Genomic DNA, 21,263 nt, shown 5'->3' on the forward strand with positions numbered 1-21,263 from the left:
ATGTATAAGACATAAATGATTGGAAATTCAATGCTGTATAACTTTAGTTATGTAGTATTTGTCGATAGAACCACTAATATTACATATTTGAGAATTAAATTTTAGGCCTTCCCCTAAATTACTATTTCACTCGGCGTAAATAAGATTTTTTACGGTCTAGATTGTAGCGACTTATTCCCCGACTTTGCATACCGATTTTCATTAAGATAGCACCACTAATAACATAAATATTTGAGAATAAAATTGTAGGTCTTCCCCTAAACTACAATTTCTCTCAGCGTGAATAAGATTATTTATGGCCTAGATTGTAGCGACTTATTGCCCGACTTTGCATACCGATTTTCATTAAGATAGGACCACTAATAACATAAATATTTGAGAAATAAATTTTAGGCCTTCTCCTAAACTACCATATCTCTCAGCATGAATAAGATTATTTATGGTCTAGATTGTAGCAACTTATTCCCGGACTTTACATATCTATTTCCATTAAATTTTCTTCAGCCATTTTCTCGTGCGTGTACATATAGACAGACAGACAGTAATTACGGAAAATTAAAAAGTGCATTTTCTTATTACTATGGACACGACCGATAAAGAAATACCATCCTTTTTTAAATTCTGGGCAATGTACAGACAAAACTGTTATTTTATATATATAGATATAAAGCAAACAAAGTTAGAAGTTGTCAAGATACAGGGTAACCACAATAATGATAGCTACTTATTATGGGAAAGAGTTGTGTTGAGGTGCATTACATACATTTTAAAACAGATAAGAGGTAGAGAACAAATATGAAGTAAAAATACATCCAGGAAGAAGGAATTCATGAAATTAGCAAAAGACTGAGGGTGGTGTTGGATCTTTTGTGTTCTTCTAATTTATTTGAAATTAGTTTAAAATAGTCTACCATATAAATAGCACAATTCAAAACAAAGTAATGTTCAAATATATTGCATCTACCAAAAGTACTGTACGTATTTTCTTCTTCTTCTTCTTCGTTTTGCTTCATGACTGAGGCGTCGTGACTATCATAATATTCAGCCATCTAGCCGATGAACCATACTCCGCCATTCTTCCCTATCTAAAGCTTTCAATGTGGTTACTCTGAGAAAACTCTGTAGGGGGCTGTTCACCATGTCAATCCATTGTGTTGGTACTCGTCCTCGTCTAGTTCCCTGGACTTTGCCCTCAAGAATCAACCTTTGAAGACTATCATCTCGGTGCATTATATGTCCAAAGTAGCGTACGATCCGCTGGGAGACCTTACATGATAGACAAACTTTTATATGAAGTTGGGTCAGGATTGATGTGTTCGTGCGATGAGCTGTCCAAAGAATCCTCAACATTTTCCTCCAGCACCACATTTCAAAGCTTTCTATCTGTTCACGATCACGTTTGAGGATGGTCCAAGTCTCTGCGCCATACATGAAGAATGAGAAGACTAGAGATTCAACGAGCTTCTTTTTTGTATTGATGGTGATGTTATTATCTTTCCAGATCTTCCGCAGACGGATCATTGCTACCTTTGCTGTTTCAATTCTTCGCTTTATTTCATCTTTGGAACCACCAGCATTGGATAGTAAGGAACCTAGATATACACACTGATGTACAACTTCACAACCTCCAATCTGTTGGATATGTGGACTATTGTTGTTCTTACGATCAATGATTATGACTTTGGTTTTCTGTCGATTTAGGCGTAATCCAATTTCTAGGCCTGCTTCCTCCACTCTCTTGATCAGCTCTGTCAACTCCTCTTCAGATGATGCTATCAAGGTGGTGTCATCAGCAAATCTCAAGTTGTTAATCTTGTATCCCCCAATGGAAAATCCTTTGTCCCAGTCATCTAATGCAGTTCTCATTGCATATTCACCATAGAGATTGAGAAGTAACGGTGACAGGATACATCCCTGACAGACTCCAGCCCTTGTACAAAACTGCTGTGACTGTTTTGAGTCTTCACAGTGTCTGTATTTTCCTTATACAAAGACTTGAGGAGATCAATCAAATAGAGTGGCAAACGCGTCATCCAAGATTTTCCAAACATGGTTCCATTTGACGGTATTGGTGGCCTTTTGGTAGTCAATAAAGCACAGGTATACTGGAACATTGAATTCTCTAGCCTTTACTATGATTTGTCTTAGGCTTAAGATCTGTTCACGAGTGCCTTTTCCTTTCTTGAATCCAGTCTGGACTTCAGGAATTTGACACTCTAGGAATGCCCGGAGTCTCTTATGCAGGATATGAAGCATAACTTTACTGGCATGTGAAATCAAAGCAATTAAGCGTTAATTTCCATATTTTTTCTCGATCCTTTCTTGTGGATTGGGACAAAGATTGACTGTACCCATTCCTCGGGCCAGCTCCTAGAATTCCAGATTGCTTGGCAGATTTTCAACAGCATTTCAATTCCAGCATCGGCTGTAGCCTTCAAGACTTATGCACTTATTTCATCAGGTCCACACGCTTTTCCAGTTTTCAGCATTTTCGAAGCCATTTCTACTTCATCTCAGAGGATGTTAGGTTCAGGATCTGACTGTTTGTCTATCTTCACTTGGTCTTGTGCATTGTATTATTCATTGTACAGATCCTGGCAGTACAATCTCCATGTTTCTAGAACATTCTCTATATCCACATCATCATCCTGTGGGTTCTGTATAATCCAGGAATATGACTTGAAATCTCGAGTGATTATTCTAATTTTGTCAAAAAGCTCCTTGCTGTGGTTTTGATTTGCATGATCTTCAGTCTCAGAACAAATGTTACTATTCTTATCTCTTCTGCAAGATCAAGATTAAACATTTGCTCTCTTTTTTTTTCTTTAGTGTTAGTGCCAGATTTTTTAAGGCACCCTTCTTCCTTCTATAACCTGAAGGGTCAAGTCAAGTTGCCTTCTAGTATTTGGTACTCTAGATTTTCAAAGAGGACTCTATCCAGTTTTTAGTCACATTCCACAGCCCTTCTGCAGTTGTTACTGGATCCTGTAATATGGAGGCTCTTCGTGCCAATGATTCCTTAATGACAACATATTAACTACTTGTATCCTGTGTGATCTTTTAACTGGTGTTTAAAGTTTAATTCTTATTTCTGTTCTAAGAAGCTGATGATCATTGCCACATACTGCATCAGGACAGGTTTTGGTGTCCATTACAGAAGACCTCCATCTTGAACTGATCAGGATGTAATCAATCTGATTTTTATATTGACCATCAGGCGAAGTCCATGTGTACATATGCCAGATGTGATGCTTAAAGAATGTGTTAGTTATTGTGAACCTGTTTTGAATTGCAAACTCAAGAAGCCTGTTTCCCCGTTCATTTCTTTCATCAATTCCATATCTTCCTACCGATGTTCTGACATGCTCATCATGTTGTGTTGAACCAATTTTGGCTCCCCTCATACCAGCTCCCATCACGCACGGCCTTCATAGTTCGCCTCCAGTTAGCCACAAACATCCATACCACGCCGAGCTAGTCATTCTTGGGTAGGCGAGAACGTAAGTAATCAGATGTGCCGCATTTTATTTTCATTCATTCTTCTTTTGTATTACAAGATACTTTAAAAACTTGCCTACTTTTAACGTTAATAATAGCCATCATTCTCGTTCTAGGGCCCTCCACTGCACATTCTACATACGATATTACGATCAGATATTCCGCCTAATTTTTTAACAAGAATTGTCAATATCATCACGCCAATAAGACGATCTCAATATCTTTTTACTGGAACCCTCACTCATGTTTATCACATGTTTATCGATCGTCTTTCTTCTACTGAAACATTGTGCTTCTTATCAAGTTTTTACCGACACATCGGAATACTGTATGTCAACACAGCACCATCAAGTCAAGAAGAACTTTAATGCCAATTTTATGGAATCATCTCATGTGTACAATTTTTTAATTTCACTTTTAACAGTATTCAAGTGTTATGCTCAGAACATTCCAGCACATTCTTCACTATTTTAACTGATGCATTCGGCAGTCCGAATTATTTTAATGTGTTGTTTTTTGTCCTTGTCCTTTATGCTTGATCTTAAAACTTTTCGGCTGATGTCTACAAGATAGATGAAACATATTCCGTTATATTTTTTAAAATGTTATTTAAATAATTAAATAATAAAATTTTTAGTATTGTAAAGGTGGAGCATTTGACCATACCTTTAAAGTATACGTACGACAATACAGGCTTTATAATGAAATTCATTTTATGCAACTATATGGCTTACCCAAGATTCACAAGGACATTGTACCTCTATGGCCCATCATGAGTATTATTGGATTATTGACCTGCAATATTGCTAGTCATCTGGCCACCTCAGTACAACCTTACATCGGTGGTACACAATCGTTTGTCAGAGACTCAAGCCACTTCATAAAAAAAAAAAAAAAAAAACTGAAGAACATCCAGTTAGAAGCCGAAGATCTACTTGTCAGCTTTGATGTGGTCTTACTCTTTACTAAAGTACCTGTAAAGGAGGCCAACTTGTTCAACTATTGCCTCACCACAAGCTATTTCCTGTGGAATGACAATTTCTACGAACAAATCGGCGGTATCGCCATGGACAGTCCTCTGAGCCCGGTGATCGCAAATTTCTTTATGGAAAAGTTTCGAACAAACAGTACTCGAGACCACACCACTTAAACCTAGGGTGTGGCTTCGCTACATAGATGACACTTTTGTAGTCTACAATACAATAACTTCCTCTCCAGTGTCGTCCACTACATTCTGGAGCTCTTCGTAGAGCCTATCTTTCTTTTCTTTCCTTACATTGTCATTCACTCTGTACACCACAATAAAGGAAGTCAACTCTGCCCCAGAATCTAAACACATGCTGACAGCGAGGATCCTACCTGTGTGAAATTTCCATTCCTGAATCTGTTCCTGAAATTCTTATGGGCCATCAATGCTACTCCTGATTTGGCACTTAGTCTGTTGCAAACTCCACTGTAAATGAATACATTATAATTCACCATTCTTTTTTTGTCTTTGTCAGTGCCAGTACTACAAGTCTTGCTCTCTCAAATTCTACAACTAGTTCATTCTCCTTCCCAGCTATTCCTCGTACATTCCATGTTCCCAATCTCATTACCCTTTTTCCTCGCCAGGTTGTCATCGGGTATAGCAGGCCGGTGTATATCTCCCCAGCATGTCAAGGTACCAGACCCTGGAGGAGGTACGTAGATAACACCTTTGTTTCTGGATCCACGGACGGGAACAACTACAGCTGTTTTTACAGCATCTGAATAGTATTAACGCCAATATTCAGTTCACTGTGATGCCAGAAAACTAAGGAAAAGACCCTTTCCTCGATGTTCTGGTAATGAAGATGGCCGATTAAACTTGGGACACAGTGTATTGCAAGCCAACCCTACACAGACCGTTATCTTCAGACGATGTCCAACCACCCCCCACAATAAAAATACGGGGTGATTAATATGCCGGCTGACCGTGCAAGTAGAATTTGTCAATTGTCAACCTTAGCACTTAAACGAGGAGCTCAGCCACCTCAATATGGCCCTACTTACTAACAGGTACAGCCGTAAAGATATACAGTAAGCGCTCCATCCCAGATGTCCAACAACCAGGGAGAAAGAAGAGGAGCGGCTGGCACCTAAAACCTTTCTGCCTTATATTGGGAAGACAACTGACAGAATAGGGAGGCCACTGGACTTCCATGGGATAAAAACCATATATAGGCCATGAAGAAAATCCAGGAACTACTTAGGACTGCTAAAGACAAGCACCATCCTCTCTCCACAGCAGGTGTCTACAAGATCCCGTGCCGCTGGGGCCAGGTATACATAGGAACTACAAAATGCAGCATCGCAACATGACTGAAGGAGCACAACAGACATAGCCGGCTGGGACAAGCAGAAAGTACTGTCAACTACTGTATCTTATCGCATTCTGCTACAAAGGTAAGCCTTTGAATTCCTGGAGCTCACCAACAGCTTCAACTGTAAGGAAGAATCTGAATGGGTAAACAAAGCCTGGTTTCCAGTCGTAAAAGCCTTAAATATTGGAGGACACGATGGCTGTGGCAGACCAGAAAAAGCAACGGGTGATCAGTTCCCTGTCTCCACCAAGGCAGGTCGACGTACATTGCGCTCCTTAATGCTTCAATCATTGGCCAACAGCCAATCAACGACCGCCTCTTAAGCCTGATGGGCCAGTAGTAAGCCTGGCGGGCCAGTAGGGGAGCAGTGCACTTTACATGTTACAAATGGATTGATTGGACACAACTTTATAATCTACATGCGCCATACTACAGTTTCATTACGACTTTTCAACGAGAGAGGTTTTATGTTGTCTTGAGTGGCTATTGGATTCTATTAACCATTTACTCTACATTTAAAATCAGGTTGCTTCCAGCCGAATTTCACGAACCTTGATACGGCAACTTTAGCCATAGACTTTCTTATTATTTATTTAGTTAAGGCCTAGTTTGTTCAGTTTTATAAGATCATTTTAAGATTGCTGATGTAATTATCGTACCAACTCCCATTTCTTCGCAAACATTTTAAATGATATTTACCAACTCCCATTTCTTCGCAAACATTTTAAATGATATTTACCAACTCCCATTTCTTCGCAAACATTTTAAATGATATTTTAATTGTCAATTGTCATTTAAGAACTCATGATAGCACATATTGCATAATATTCATTCTAATTTTTATTCTCATTTTATATTTTTTTCTTATCGACAACAGGATCCTGATTTTTATCTTTAGCATGAATGTAAAAAGGCTGATAATGCCCTTTTAAAGGGCGAAACATGTCCCTTTAGACCTTAGTTTAATAGGATGTAAGTCCTAACTTTGCAAATATCATTTGTATTGAATAGGTTGACTAATCAAATTTTAATAATCTTAAATTGCAGTGCACTTTAGCCTGCACTGTATGATGAGGTGGAATTGCAATACCACTCCATTCGACTGTGAGTTTCGCAGGTATTGAAGTCAGATATAACCTCTGATAATGCCCATCGCAGTCTTCGGTGAAATGTCTGGACCATCATACGCTCCTGGACCATGGCCTATAAGGCCGGAAAATACTGACATGACTCAGATAGTCGCTTGTTAATAACAAACCAGTCCTGCCAACTTTATTTACACAAATTTCTTCGCACACATGATTCATGATTACTTCATTAAGTAGCAAAAATATGACCACTGATACAATGTGCAGCATTTAAGTGACTTTTGCTGCACTCTGTATATGCATGTAAATATGGTGTTGTTATACTCTACAAAGATTTGCTATTTTATTAGTTTCCACTTTAAGAAAAAAAGATTTAGTTTAAGTTACATGGTACAAGTTGTCATATTGGGATTTACTATATATATGTTATTGAAAACTTTCAGTTACAAAAAATTGTTCCGGAGGATGAATGGGATGTCTTTATGACATCACTGAGGGAACCCCTTCCCACTGTGTTCCGAATAACTGCTTCTAAATCAGAATCAAGAGCCTTACTTCGAATAATACAGAGTGAATTCTTTAAAGGCTTCCTTAAGCCAGTGGAGCATTCTAATGAGAGGGATACTGCAGAGGATGATGTTGAGAAAGAAACTAATGGAACAGTGGAACCTTTGTGCTTGTCATGGTAAGTAAAAAACCATTGTATTTTCTAGTTATGAATAATTTCTGGTGTTGGTTTGACTAGGATTTAAGTACTAGTCCATGCTTATTGATATCTTGGATTTATATCTCAGTGAAATTGGAGAAACTAAATGAGTTGGCTACACAGTATGTGTCATGTAGGTGTTAGCTTGCTCCACTCTTGGCAGTCGTGAAGATGGCTGTCTGTGATTTCCCACTTTCACTCCAGGCAAACGCCAGGGCTGAACCTTAATTGGCAACAATCACTCTTAGGCCTTTTGCATTCCACCATTACTGAAAACCTTTATGTATTAATGTTTTGTTACACTTTAATAATAAGTAATGTGTTCATACTAGCCTTTTTATTGGCTACAAGACAAATTTTGTATAAAATCCTGTTTTTAGTGCATCTGAATCTCCTTTAAATTTATTTTTGGTTGAAATATATTTTTTCTGTGAATACTACTTTATAAGAATACCAACTAAATAAAAAGTTATTACACTACTTCAAAATAAAGGCTGTTGATTTTTATGACTTTTGCTCATCTGTTTGCCAGCATCAAAATTTGTTCCCTATTGTTGGCTTTGGATGTGTAAACCTGTGCACAGTGTAGCAATTATATTCCATCGTATTCATGGTTATTCTGATGATTTCATCCTACTTGATGTACTAGAGCATTGTCCTGCTGCAGAAAAGCACACTTTCTGTTGGTTAAAACTGGATAAACCGAGCTCGATAGCTGCAGTCGCTTAAGTGCGGCCAGTATCCAGTATTCGGGAGATAGTAGGTTCGAACCCCACTATCGGCAGCCCTGAAAATGGTTTTCCGTGGTTTCCCATTTTCACACCAGGCAAATGCTGGGGCTGTACCTTAATTAAGGCCACGGCCGCTTCCTTCCCACTCCTAGCCCTTTCCTGTCTCATCGTCGCCGTAAGACCTATCTGTGTCGGTGCGACGTAAAGCAACTAGCAAAAAAAAATCTGGATAATGTCTTGTGATTTTATAAACCAGATCCGTGTGTTCACAATGGAACTCTCAAAGAAACTGTCTGAAATCAGGAAGCAAGTTTCCGTATAAGACCCTCCTCTTCTAATGTAGGATTTAAAAATATTCCTTTGTACAGAATTCTAGATATTGAGCACAAGGAGAGCCATGATAGCCAGGAGGAGTTATAATGGCCACTACACTTAGTGTAAGATAGTCAAATAATTAATTGTACAGTACTGTAGTTCCCCTTTTATTTCATCCATAACATCACTATGTAGGTCTACAGTTTGTTGATAGATTTCACATATTTGGGTCACTCATATTTGGGCTCAGAATTTGAATGATAAATCTCACTTCAAAAGTAGTGGGATTCTCTATTTCCTTGTTCACTTTAAACTCTCACTGTGATGTAGCCAGGCATTATATCTCTATAGTACTTGAACAGACATAAGTCAACACATGAGTGCAAATGATCAATGCAAGTCTGCTCATTTGTGCAAGTGTTATTTGTGAATGAGTACTACTTTCTACTTCTTGTAGAGTAGGGAACACTATGTTGGTACACCTTATTATGACAAGCGAATTGACCACCTCATTGGGCACAGGGTATGAATTCAGACATCAGCACAAGCATGAAAATTCTTCATTGCAGACCTAAAGGATACACTCCGAAAAAATATGAAATATACTTTCTCTCAAAGCACCAACACACTCAATGAATTCACAATTCAGTTCATATACACACTATAACCACTTCACATAGGACTGCATTCTAAGTAAACTTTCATAATGCCCATATGCCCTATTATGTTCCTTGCAACACCTTTCACTTTTATTGTTGGCTGTAATAAGAAACATTATATGCTTTTTGGAGTGGTGACCCCATCATAACAATAGCCTAAAAATGAGTGATGGTATACTATCAGCACCCCGACCTGGCAGGAGCTGGACAAGAGGAAATGAAAATGATGAATACGAAACAATATAACAGTGTTGGTAATTCTTTTCACCGGTTTGTTGTTCATTATGGACTTCTTCGCATAGCGCATATCTTGCTCAGGTGCAGGGTCCGCTTGTTGGCTTACCTTCCTGCATTTCACTCAATTCAAGGAATTATTGGGGCTGACACTCATCGCACACTTCTTCAAAGAGCCGGTCTAGCCACTGCCTTTTAGACTGATGGATTTCCTTCTTCATCCAGTTTTTAATGCTTTTTTTTAAAATTTTATTATTATTATTTTATTTTATTTTATAATTTTTTTTGTAGTTCAAGTTATTTTGTTCATTGGGGATGTCTTGGGCAGTTCATGCCATGTTATCTGCAAATACTAAGCAGTCTTTTTCTATGCCTTTTAGTTTTGGTCCTAGTCTATGTGTTGTTGAACCTGTCTTTCTCCATTCTCTTAAAAAAATTTCAAGTGCACAGTTGAAGAGCAAAGGGGATAGGCCATCCCCTTGATGTACTCCTGTGTTTATTTGAAATTCTGAGCTCAGTTCTCCTGTAAATTTTACCTTGGACTTGGTCCCTCTGAGTGATTCTTTGATGATGTTTGTTGTCTTCTATTCTAGTCCAAATTTTCCTAGTACTTCAAAAAGGGATTCTTGATCTATACTGTCATATGCCTTTTTGAAGTCTACAGATGTGAAAATAAAACTTTTGTTTGATATATTGCAAAAATATTTCATAGAGCTTTTCAGATTAATAATTTGTTCTACACACGATTAGCCTTTTTCCATTAAACAGGGTCAAATGCACATGTGGACACAGTTTGTACTTGCGACCCCACAGGTGTGGGAAGAAGAAGAAGAACAAGATGATTCAGTGATCCCTGTGAACTGATTATAACAACTTGGGTCTTTCTGGGATTGAAAAGGAAAGGGTTATCACTGACATACAGTTTTGATACCAACATGGAGTAAAGTTAGATATCATCTGCAGAAAGGTGTTATCTGGTGGTTGCAGAGGAGTTGATAGAGGACAAGCAAAAGAAGCCTGACAGAACCCTGTGGAGTTCCTGGTTTCCTGAGTTGCAACCGAGTAGTAGTATCCTGTGCTATAACATGTTGCATCCAATCTGTAATACAGTGAACAATTTTTTAGCCTTATTACCGAAAAAGGATTCAACTTTTTTTTACAATGTGTGGTTATATATTGTGTCAAAACACTGTTGAAGTCAAGGAGTGAATATTGTCTCTTGTCTTTCCTCCATTGCTTGTCCGTATGTCCTAAGTTACTTTGAGTAATGTTGTTGCTGTGCTATGGCACTTCTTGAAACCAGATTATTGAGGGGTCCCAAAGAGATTGAGCATGTAGGTATTTCAGTACTTGAGCATGTACCACCAATTTAATGCTTTGGTAAGAACAGGGAGAATGGAAATGGGATGGTAATCAGATGGAAGTTTCGAACCTGGGTTTTTAGGAAGGGGAATTACATTAGCATACTTCTAAATTGTTGGTAATGTGCCGATCTTGAGACAATAATTACAAATATGAGTGAGAATGGGGAGAATAGTGTGAATAATATCATGCATGAAGATTATAGGAATATCATCAACACCATTTACCATTAGCTTTGGATTTTATAGAATATAAGATGTTCTCAACTTCTTTACTGTTGATGGTATATAAGGCAAAGCAGGGGCAATGTTGTGAGATAAGTGATAGGTTATTATCTACTTAAGCAAATTAGACTAAACCCTCTCTTCTGTGAAATAAGCATATAAATTGTTGGGTAGAATGTCTGGTACCTAAAGTTGTTCCCTTGTTTTGGCTATGCCCATGGCTTGGAGATGCTTCCAGGCAGTAGCCCTGTTTTGAGTCACTTGCTGATTCATGAACATATTTAAGTTTAAGATCATGTGCAATTTGTTCTGTTTTATTTCTAATAATTCTACAATTTTCATAGGTACTTAGGTCGTGATTCAATTTATAGTATTGGAAAAGACTATCATGTTGGGAGATCATATTTTTAACTTCAGAGGTTAGCCATAGATTAGGTTTGCGGGATATTCTCATCTGTCCTTTTGGTGCACGTTGTATAGGCTATGTATTGACTTAAATTTATTTTTGCATCGATGTCTTTCAGATTTAAAATATAATTCCATGGAAGATTGTAGGCATTTTATCTTAATTCATCTATCATATTCCTGCACATTACATCAGGGTTTATATTTTGGAATGTGAAGTGAGTAAGCAAGAAACATAAAATCGTGGGTGGATACAGCTGGTACTGAAATTTATCCGTGAATTGCCATTTTCTGAGGGTTGTTAGTCACTTTGAGATCTATTAAGGTGTAGGAAATGTTGTTGGCAGGATGTACATGGTTAGTAGGGTAAGAGGGTAGTCAAGTCACATGAGATAAAAGTCTTCTAGTTTGTTAATGTTGTTTATCTTTGAAAGTAGATTTAGTGTTGAAGTTCCCTAATATAATAATATATTGATAGGCTGGAGCCTCCATGGCTCAGATGGCAGTGTGTCAGCCTCTCACCGCTGGATACCGTGGTTCAAATCCCGGTGACTCCATGTGAAATTTGTGCTGGACAAAGCGGACGCGGGACAGGTTTTTCTCCGGGTACTCCTGTTTTCCCTGTCATCTTTCATTCCAGCAACACTCTCCATTATCATTTCATAGCATTTATCACTCATTAATAAATCATCTTGGGAGTGGCGACCCCATTGTAATAACAGCCTATATATGTTTCATTCATTACATCCCTGACCTGGTCAATGACTGGAAAACAGGTTGTAGGTTTTCATTTTTTCATTGATAGGCTGATAGCAAGTTAAGAAGATATGTTTCAAACTCAATCAAATAAGATACTTTAGGTGGTCGGTAAACCACTTCATTAAGTATTGTGGGACCTATTACTCATGTACAGTGTGCGCCATCTTGGGTAGGTGTGGAAATTTTTTGTTGCATATTGTTTCGAAATACTCCCTCCAGTTTTGAAGAATGTTTTGCAATTCGCATAGAATTTGGTGGCTGGCATCTTTTATGTTTGTAACCCATTTCATATCCTGGGTAGAAGGGTATCGAGCATTTGTTAGCTTATAGATTTGATTGGCTCCCTCAGGTGTGTTGAGCATAGTGTTGGATCATTTTACCACTGTCGCTATCCTGATTGCTAGCAAATTCAGCCTGTGGTTTTATTGTGTGTCGAAAGCCGTTTGTGAAGCACACCACTTCTAAAATGCTGCTTTCTTCAACTTCGTGAACTCTTGAATTTTCTTACTCCACCACCATATGTACTTGTCAGTGAATGGGCATCCAGGTTTAGTCCCACCAGAGTCTTTTTTTGGCTACATCATGAATCGACATACCGTACTGTATTTACTCGCATAATTTCGTCCCTTTTTTTTTTTTTTTTCTGGTAAACTTTAGAGGGTAAAACTCAAAGGGGGGAAATATTACCGATGATTACGATGACTACAAAAAAGTCGAACGTAAAATTAAGATATACAACTTCAAAAACTTCATTTATTTGTCAAATTAATATTTAAAAGCAAATAACTAAAATAACACAAAATTTGAACACTTGTGAGACTTTTCTTCAAACACCGTGCCATGTTCAAGTTCAAAAGCAACAGTGATACAAGTGAACTTGATCTTGGGGTCAACCGTAGTAACACAAACATTACATAATAAATATCAGGCATAAAAAGTGTGCAAATCAAAATTAGCTTATTAAGTGTATAAATAAAACCAACATATCTGTCCTTTACTCTCTACAGCTTTCTTTGGAAGCCTTACTGATAGACATATAATCTCAGTGGAGTTGTTCCTATCTATTGTGTCGTCCCTCATGACGTCATCCTCCGAGCCATCCATTGCATTAAAAGCTCTTCATGGCAATATCTTCTGTGATCAGATTCCAAGCTCAAAGAATCCAAGAACACAGTTGTTTGATGCCAGATCTCCTAATGCTGCCTCTTTTTGTCAGTTCGAAGAAAGCAGATGCCATCCATTCCCCATAAAACTGGCGGAGGTGATCTTTGAATGGTTTATTCACAGAGACGTTTAGCGGCTGAAAAATTGATGTATTATGGTATTATGACAGCAACAGTGTTGAGATAGGACATCTAGGGTGTTGATCCCACACAACTTTCAGCCAGTCTTTCTTTCATTACATCAGCTGACATCCATCCTTGTTCCTGCCAGCTGGATGATTGCACTTTGGCAGAGTTTTTATTTTGAAAACGACAAAGGATGGTAACTTTGTACCATCTGCCATAACTGCCAGCGTGGTGGTACAGCATAATTTCTCTGTGATTGTTGTTTTAATTAATGTGCTGGACATGCCCTTCATATGCTCTGTCATACTTTGATCAAAATAAACAGGAGTTTGGTCCGGGTTTCCAATTTGAGAAACGAGAAAATCATTTTCTCGTCTAAGTTTGATGACGAACTTATGAAATTTGATTACTTTGTCTGTGTAATCACGTGGTAGACTCTGAGCAAGTGTGGTTCTTCTTCGCAGACCAAGTCCATGGTTCCAAGAAAATGAACAGCCCATCCCATGCTCGCCTTAAATTACGCACTTGTAATGCCACATTTTTTGCTACGTCCTTCGCTTTCATCTGCATCATTTCATATGATACATCAATGCTGTCGTTTCTCAGTTGCACAACATAGTCAAGCATTTCTTTCGTGATGTCAGGAAATTTTTTGCACATGGGCCATGAAATGATCGGCATGAGGATGTAGCTGTCTGTAATTCTTCTTTCTGAGCCTGCCAATAGTGAATTAATTTTGGTTCTACACCAAACTCTCTTCTGATTCCATTATTTTCTGCAAAATAAACAACTGCAAGTTTAAATTGTGCTGTATAACTACTATTCTTTTTTTTTTTTTTTTTTGCTTTACGTCGCACCGACACAGATAAGTCTTAATGGTGACGATGGGATAGGAATGGGAAGGAAGCGGCCGTGGCCTTAATTACGGTACAGCCCTAGCATTTGCCTGGTGTGAAAATGAGAAACCACGGAAAACCATCTTCAGGGCTGCCGACAGTGGGGTTTGAACCCACTATCTCACGGATGCAAGCTCACAGCTGCACGCTCCTCATCTGTAGACACCTGATTTTTGATAAATGTTAGTCTTGTTAATTAAGCTGGTATTATATAAGATGTCCATATATCTATTGTTAGTTCGATAAGCGATTTTGGTGTTGTGTTTCTTCGGAATATTTGTAACTACATAAATATCTTCGTTGAATGTGAAGGTTGAATAACAATCAGGTTTAATTTTCTCTCTAGTTAGAGTTGAATTTAGGCAAAATTTTAGTTTGTTGATAATGCGCTCTCTAAATGCATTGTCATAACCGTTATATTTGGCTATGAAGCGGATTGTATTCAATTCTTTATTTAGATTTACTATATTAATCAGGAAAGGAAGGCATCCGTGGGATGTTCTAGTAAGAAAGAAACCGGACGGCTCCTTAGGACATACCATCTATCGTAAGCCTACCCACACAAATCGCTAACTTCGTGCAGATTCTCACCACCATCCAGCACAAAAACAAGGCATTCTCATGACACTCGCCAAGAGGGCGAGACGAATTTGTGAGCCATCACATATCCAGATGGAGATGGATACGCTCAAAGTCGCGTTCAAGGGTAATGGTTACAGCGATTTGCAGATTCATAAAGCCCTACATCCCAGAGAAACGACCAAGCAAAGCTCACAGAAAGAAGAAGTGAAGGGAACTGCCTACTTGCCTTACATTCACACCACCACAGATCGAATTGCCAAGGTTCTCCGCAAACACAATATAAAAACCATGTTCAACACTGCCACTAAAATTGCTCACAGTCTGAGTAAAACCAAGGACAAATTGTCCTCACTTTTACATCCTGGGGTATACGAAATTCCCTGTAAGTGCTGTAAAGTATACATCGGCCAAACATGCCGGTCCATTGGTACCCAAATCAAAGAACATGAACGCAATATTCGTCTCAACCAACCTGACAAATCGGCAGTAGATGAGCACGCTCTATCGTCGGGTCATGATGTCATGTTCCCAGATGGTAGAGCTCTTTCCCACACTAGACACCAGAGGTCCAGGATTATACGGAAATCTGTGGAAATACGTAGAAATCCTAACAATTTCAACAGAGACACTGGCTATCAATTAAGTAATACCTGGTTGCCAGCCATTAAGAATTTACGTAGGTAGTTCCCTTTCCTGTCCCTTCACTATTGTTATTTCGTCTCGGTGTTTTCCAAATTCGTACGTTCCTCGTCGCCAGATGTTTCATTCCACACTTATGTCTATGTCTTACACCAGCCATATGTTATGCAAACACAATATGTGAACCGCTGAGTCTGATTGTGATGGTTCAGTCAGCTTCCGCTTTGAACGCTAGTGTTGTGCCACGTCCTGGGGGCCATCTGGTGGCAAATGAACGTACCATTTCCACTTCTATTATAACGTTCCGAAATTCAAAGTGTCATTGTTTAAGAAGCCTTTCTCGTGGACAGTCGAGATTTCTTCTGAGGACGCAGAGCACAGTTTTCTGCGAAACATTAAGAATTTCACCTTATTTTCTTGACACGGCATAAGCCCAAAAGCCTATACACTATCATAATGCATTATTGTTCCTGACATAATGATTTATTCACCAACAAAATTCTAAGGCTTGGTAATATGTAAAGCTCAAAGGGAAGCATTTATTCAGCTCTAAGGAGAGTAAAGGGATTATCTTTTTTTTTTCTTTTTTCTTTTTGCAATATCCGAGAGATAAATGGTTTACTCAAAAATCTGGTCGTTCAATCTATGTGGATTGAAAATGTAAAAGTGATGGTAGACATATCTTCAGTGCAAAGCTTGTTCAGCAGGAGTCAAGGGGATAACCACTGCAGGTGTGCTTGTGGTGAGATTGAAACATTGGCACTTGTCCTTGGCCACTGCCCGTTTGACTCATTACTCAGAAGTGTGCACCATCATACAATACAAGGCTATGCTGCCAACACTTTGCATTATGAAGGCCTAGCTTCTTGATGAAGTACAAAAAGAGCAAGTATTCTAGTTATTGCATTCATTTTTGATCAAACATTATGGCCAGAATGAAGTGAATTGAACTCCAAGAAAAAGTTGGCTTATTCACCTGTGTATTTATTACATTAAGGAAAAATAACAAGTGAAATCCATCACCATCTGTGGTAAATTGTTAGGTGTGAGAGGAACTTGACCAACATTGATTGATATCTGGAGAAAGTTTTAAAAAGTAAAACTGAAACAATTGCTGAGATGGTTGTAAGATGATCGGTCTTCCGCTTGAGAAACTATGTTGATGCAGAGTAATACATGGGAAGCCTGTTGCATAAAGAATTATAAATGTCATATTTTGTACCTATCTTTTCTTTCTTTCTTTTCTTCTTGGGTAATTTTAAAAAATTGAACCTGGCTCAATGTAAGTGTCAAGGTATAAGATTCAGAAACATTCACTTTTTATGAAAGCACCAAACTAATATTATTATAATGCAGGCTTCAGTACAGTTAGTTTTACCAATGGATAGTCAAAGATATCCCAACCCGTTGTGACACTGAGGTAAATCTCTAAACTTTAAATTTGTGTCGAATCAGTAAAATAACACAATATCATAAGATAACATTAAGAGTCTGCTGAATTAGTTTTTCCTCAGGGGATAGCAGGAAGAACAATTTTGGGAATTCATTTCTTATTTTATGCTCTGTGAACCCCTTTTTGTTTTCAATTTCAATATCAATAAGGTACCCTGATGGTCTTGCATGGCATCTGAAGTTGACTCGTAAGGACATCCGTCGTTCAGAAGCATATGTCCGACTTCACAATTTCCTCATTTCGGAGACTGGTTGTGGCAACATCAGCAGACAGGAAGCAGTTAGTATGATACCTCCATTGATATTGGATGTTAAACCACACCATAAGGTATGTTAATTTGTTTTATGTTTATAGCTACTATTAATCTTAACTATTGTATTTCCCTGAATACAAATGACCCCAGTTAGAAGAATGAATGAAATGGAAAAGCTTTGTAATACAGTAAAACCTGGTTAATTCAAAACAATATCCAATTTGAAGTACTTTTGAAGTTCCCAGGATGCAAAATATCTTTTTACCTGTAATTTGAATTGCTTAATTTAAAATATGGGTAAACATTCTTTAAATTTGAAATTTTTGATAAATTTAACTATTTTCTCACATAATTACCATCATAGTCATTAACCATCTCCAATTGCCCAGGTGTGATGTATCTATCTTTGTCTATCCATGAACCACTTTTCTCTCATAACCTTCTCCCAATCTCATTGAAATGTTTGATTGTCAGTGCCACAAGTGAGGATTTCTTTTATTTCAGTCAACACTGTACTGTAATTGGCTGCTTCAGTCCATATTGTGTTTTTGCTGACTGAAGACTGTTTCCAAAAAGCGAGTAAAAATAACATGCGAGTTAAGTTCGAGTATGCTTATTCTGTATGGCATGTTACAGAAATAATTAAGGTAGTGACAAGCAAGTGCACACTGATTTGTCATTCTGTTCAAACTTTGAAAGGATATAATCTTTGAGGGAAGATTCTGCAAAAGATTTAAGCACTGTGCCAGCTTATTTTTTTCTTTTTATTCTGTAACTTTGTATTAAAAATGGCCAAAGAACCGTATTCTTGTAAGACCCTCGGTGAAAAGCTAAAAATTACGGGACAAAAGAGCAAAACAGAAATCGTGAAAGACTTTGGCATTCCACTCTCCACACTTTTGATTTATTTAAAAATCGTGAGGGTATTGAAGCACAAGCTATACAAGGACAGAATACAGATGAACAAAATGAGGTATCAAGGTGCCAAGCATTCAGATTTGAAGGATGAACTGTTGAAGTGATTTAGACATGTCCAAAATAACATTCCACATAATGGCTAAGTTTTAAAAGCTAAAGCGAATTACAGTAGTTGGCATTGAGGAAAGTGTTAAATTTCCCGTGTTCAAATGGAGGGCTCTAGAGATTTAAAGTATGGCATAATATAATATGTCAAGCTATGTGTGGACGAATAGGATCTGTTAATATATAGCAGATGTTGAGCGATGGCGAGAAAATGAAGCACATATTGTAAACTAGTAAGCAGCAGAGAAGTTCTTCAACGTGGACAAAACTGCATTATTTTTCAATGCAGAACCTAGAAGGACTTTCGCTTTCAGAGGAGACAAGTGTACGGTGAGAATGCATATAAGGGTAGGGTTACTGTCTTGCAGTGCTGTAATTCCAATGGAAGTGAAAAATTAACTTCACTTGTGATCAGGCAGTTTGAAGATCCACGGTGTTTCAAAAACATAAAGCATTTTCCGTGCATTAACAGGGCATCTAAAAATGCCTGAAGGCAGATTATTTGAAGACTGGCTGATTTGTTTGGAAAGGGAAAATGGCCTGCCAAAACAGAAAGATTCTTCTATTATAGTGTGCTGCACATAAACACAATCTGACTGTAAACAATGTGTATGTTGTGTGTCTGTCTGCAAATGCGACCCAACTTTCTCCAGGCATCATTTCTGATTTTAAACGTGCGTACAGGAAACGTCTGGTGCGGTTCCTTCTGCAAACAATCTCGAAAAATATTCCATCAACGGAAATAAGAAAATTGATATATTATGGACGCTATTTTGCAGAATTGCTGTTGTATGGGATGCTATTTCTTCTTCAGTCATTAGGAACTGTTTTGTAAAATATGGACTTAGCCCTGGAAACGTACAAGATGTGTGTGTGTAACAAACGTCAATGTTGATGATGACAGTGATGAGCAAGTGAATGAAACATCGGAGGCTGAACTGGGCTTACAAAAATATATCAAAGTGGCCAAGTTCAAATCGACGTCTGAGCATAGAGATGATATAGATGTTGATTCCCATAGGGAACCTTATATATTTGTCCTGAATGAGTAAATTTATAATATAAATGATGGAAACCAGGAATGAGTTAGCTGGAAAATTTATAATGTTCAGTAACGGACCAACTATATTGGTGCAGTGTTCGTAGGATCCGACCAATCTGAAGATCATCTGATAACAGAAGTTACTGCTGCAGAAAATGAACATCAGGAAGACAGAATGAAAAACACCGGGCGAGTTGGCCGTGCGCGTAGAGGCGCGCGGCTGTGAGCTTGCATCCGGGAGATAGTAGGTTCGAATCCCACTATCGGCAGCCCTGAAAATGGTTTTCCGTGGTTTCCCATTTTCACACCAGGCAAATGCTGGGGCTGTACCTTAATTAAGGCCACGGCCGCTTCCTTCCAACTCCTAGGCCTTTCCTATCCCATCGTCGCCATAAGACCTATCTGTGTCGGTGCGACGTAAAGCCCCTAGCAAAAAAAAAAACAAGAATGAAAAACAGACCAACTTTGCCCCAAAAGAAAGAGGCTCTTTCCGCCTTATCTGTGCTGGACTCTGTTGTTAGAGCTAGTGACACAGATGATGTAGTAATTTAATTCACTAAATTATCTTTGCATGAATTTTAACCATCTAACACAACTGTTGTAAATGCGCTCAAGATGGGAACCACAGAAATCTTCACGATGTTCTGATTTTATTCTCCCGTACAAGTTTACAGATTTTGCCTCAGTTGTTGCCACTTTCGACCCTTTCATTACGCTGAGTCACATGTCGGTCACGTACAGTAATGTCAACTTAACAAAAGCTTTTTAATGCATTTATTTCTTACCAATCACATTGTGAAAACTTGTTTGTTTATACTGCGCCATGCAGCTCGTTTATTTCTTGTTTTTAATAGTGCCCTGTTGTTTGTTACAAGGTTAAAATAATTTTGTTACATTATTATGGGATTGGTGAGTGAATATTCGACTTTGGGATTAACAGTTCATTCAAAATCACAGGATTCAAAGTCCATTTTTTAGTCCCAAGTACTTTGAATTAACAAGGTTTTACTGTATTTCTTTGGAAATTGCTATTTTAAGAATCATATTTGGTAGCAGTGGAAACAATTTGCATCCATTAGCAAGCATATTACTATTATTCATGCCTTTCTCATCTCTTGTATTGGACTTTTTTTGTATGTATTTGAGATTTGCCCCTTTTTCACTAAGCTTTTTGTATTCTGTTGTCAGAATTGTGGTAAATAAATAATAGTAATACCAACTTGTTTTGACACCTTTCTTCTCAACTGTGTGCTGTTTACAGTCTTCTTGACAGAATTGCAAAAACTTTTCTTTGTCCACATTATGTTGTCTGAACTGACCAGACATCCAACTTCGATGAACAGTCATGCTTTTGCTGTCCCAGTAAAACTCTGATTGTTCAGTTGTTCTCCTTTGGGAATAGGAAAGCTTATACAACCTGTTCTAGAGAAATGTAACTTATCACTTCATTTTTAACTATTGTTAAGATATTTTATTTTAAAAGAATGTTATTCTCATATCAGAAACTAAAGTACAAATACAGTTAGAACAGTTCTGAAAAACATTTTACCGGTAGCATTTTTGACCACAATCTGGCCACATCCTCGTGTTCTTTGAAACTTGATGTAGGTCGTCTTCTGTTCATGAAGTTAGACACATCATGTTAAGAAGCAAGCCATACTTTACACTGCCGAATCAGTTAAATGTAACTTAAAAGCTTTTCGGTCTGTCAAACACATAAGTTCATTATAAATATTACACTATAACATCCCAGCAAAAAC

At 38.0% G+C, this 21,263-nt stretch overlaps 1 protein-coding gene across 1 annotated transcript in view; it reads left to right on the forward strand.

The window, feature by feature from the left end:
- Positions 1–21,263, forward strand: part of Nsun2 (tRNA (cytosine(34)-C(5))-methyltransferase Nsun2) — a 157,588-nt gene that overhangs the window by 20,902 nt on the left and 115,423 nt on the right. The window contains exons 3-4 of the mRNA XM_067150154.2: positions 7,375–7,616; positions 17,335–17,512. Of these exons, the coding sequence (XP_067006255.2) occupies positions 7,375–7,616; positions 17,335–17,512 (420 nt within the window). The remainder of the gene's footprint in view (positions 1–7,374; positions 7,617–17,334; positions 17,513–21,263) is intronic.

This window comes from Anabrus simplex, chromosome 6 (genome assembly GCF_040414725.1).
Source record: "Anabrus simplex isolate iqAnaSimp1 chromosome 6, ASM4041472v1, whole genome shotgun sequence".
In the NCBI taxonomy this organism is placed as follows: domain Eukaryota; kingdom Metazoa; phylum Arthropoda; class Insecta; order Orthoptera; family Tettigoniidae; genus Anabrus; species Anabrus simplex.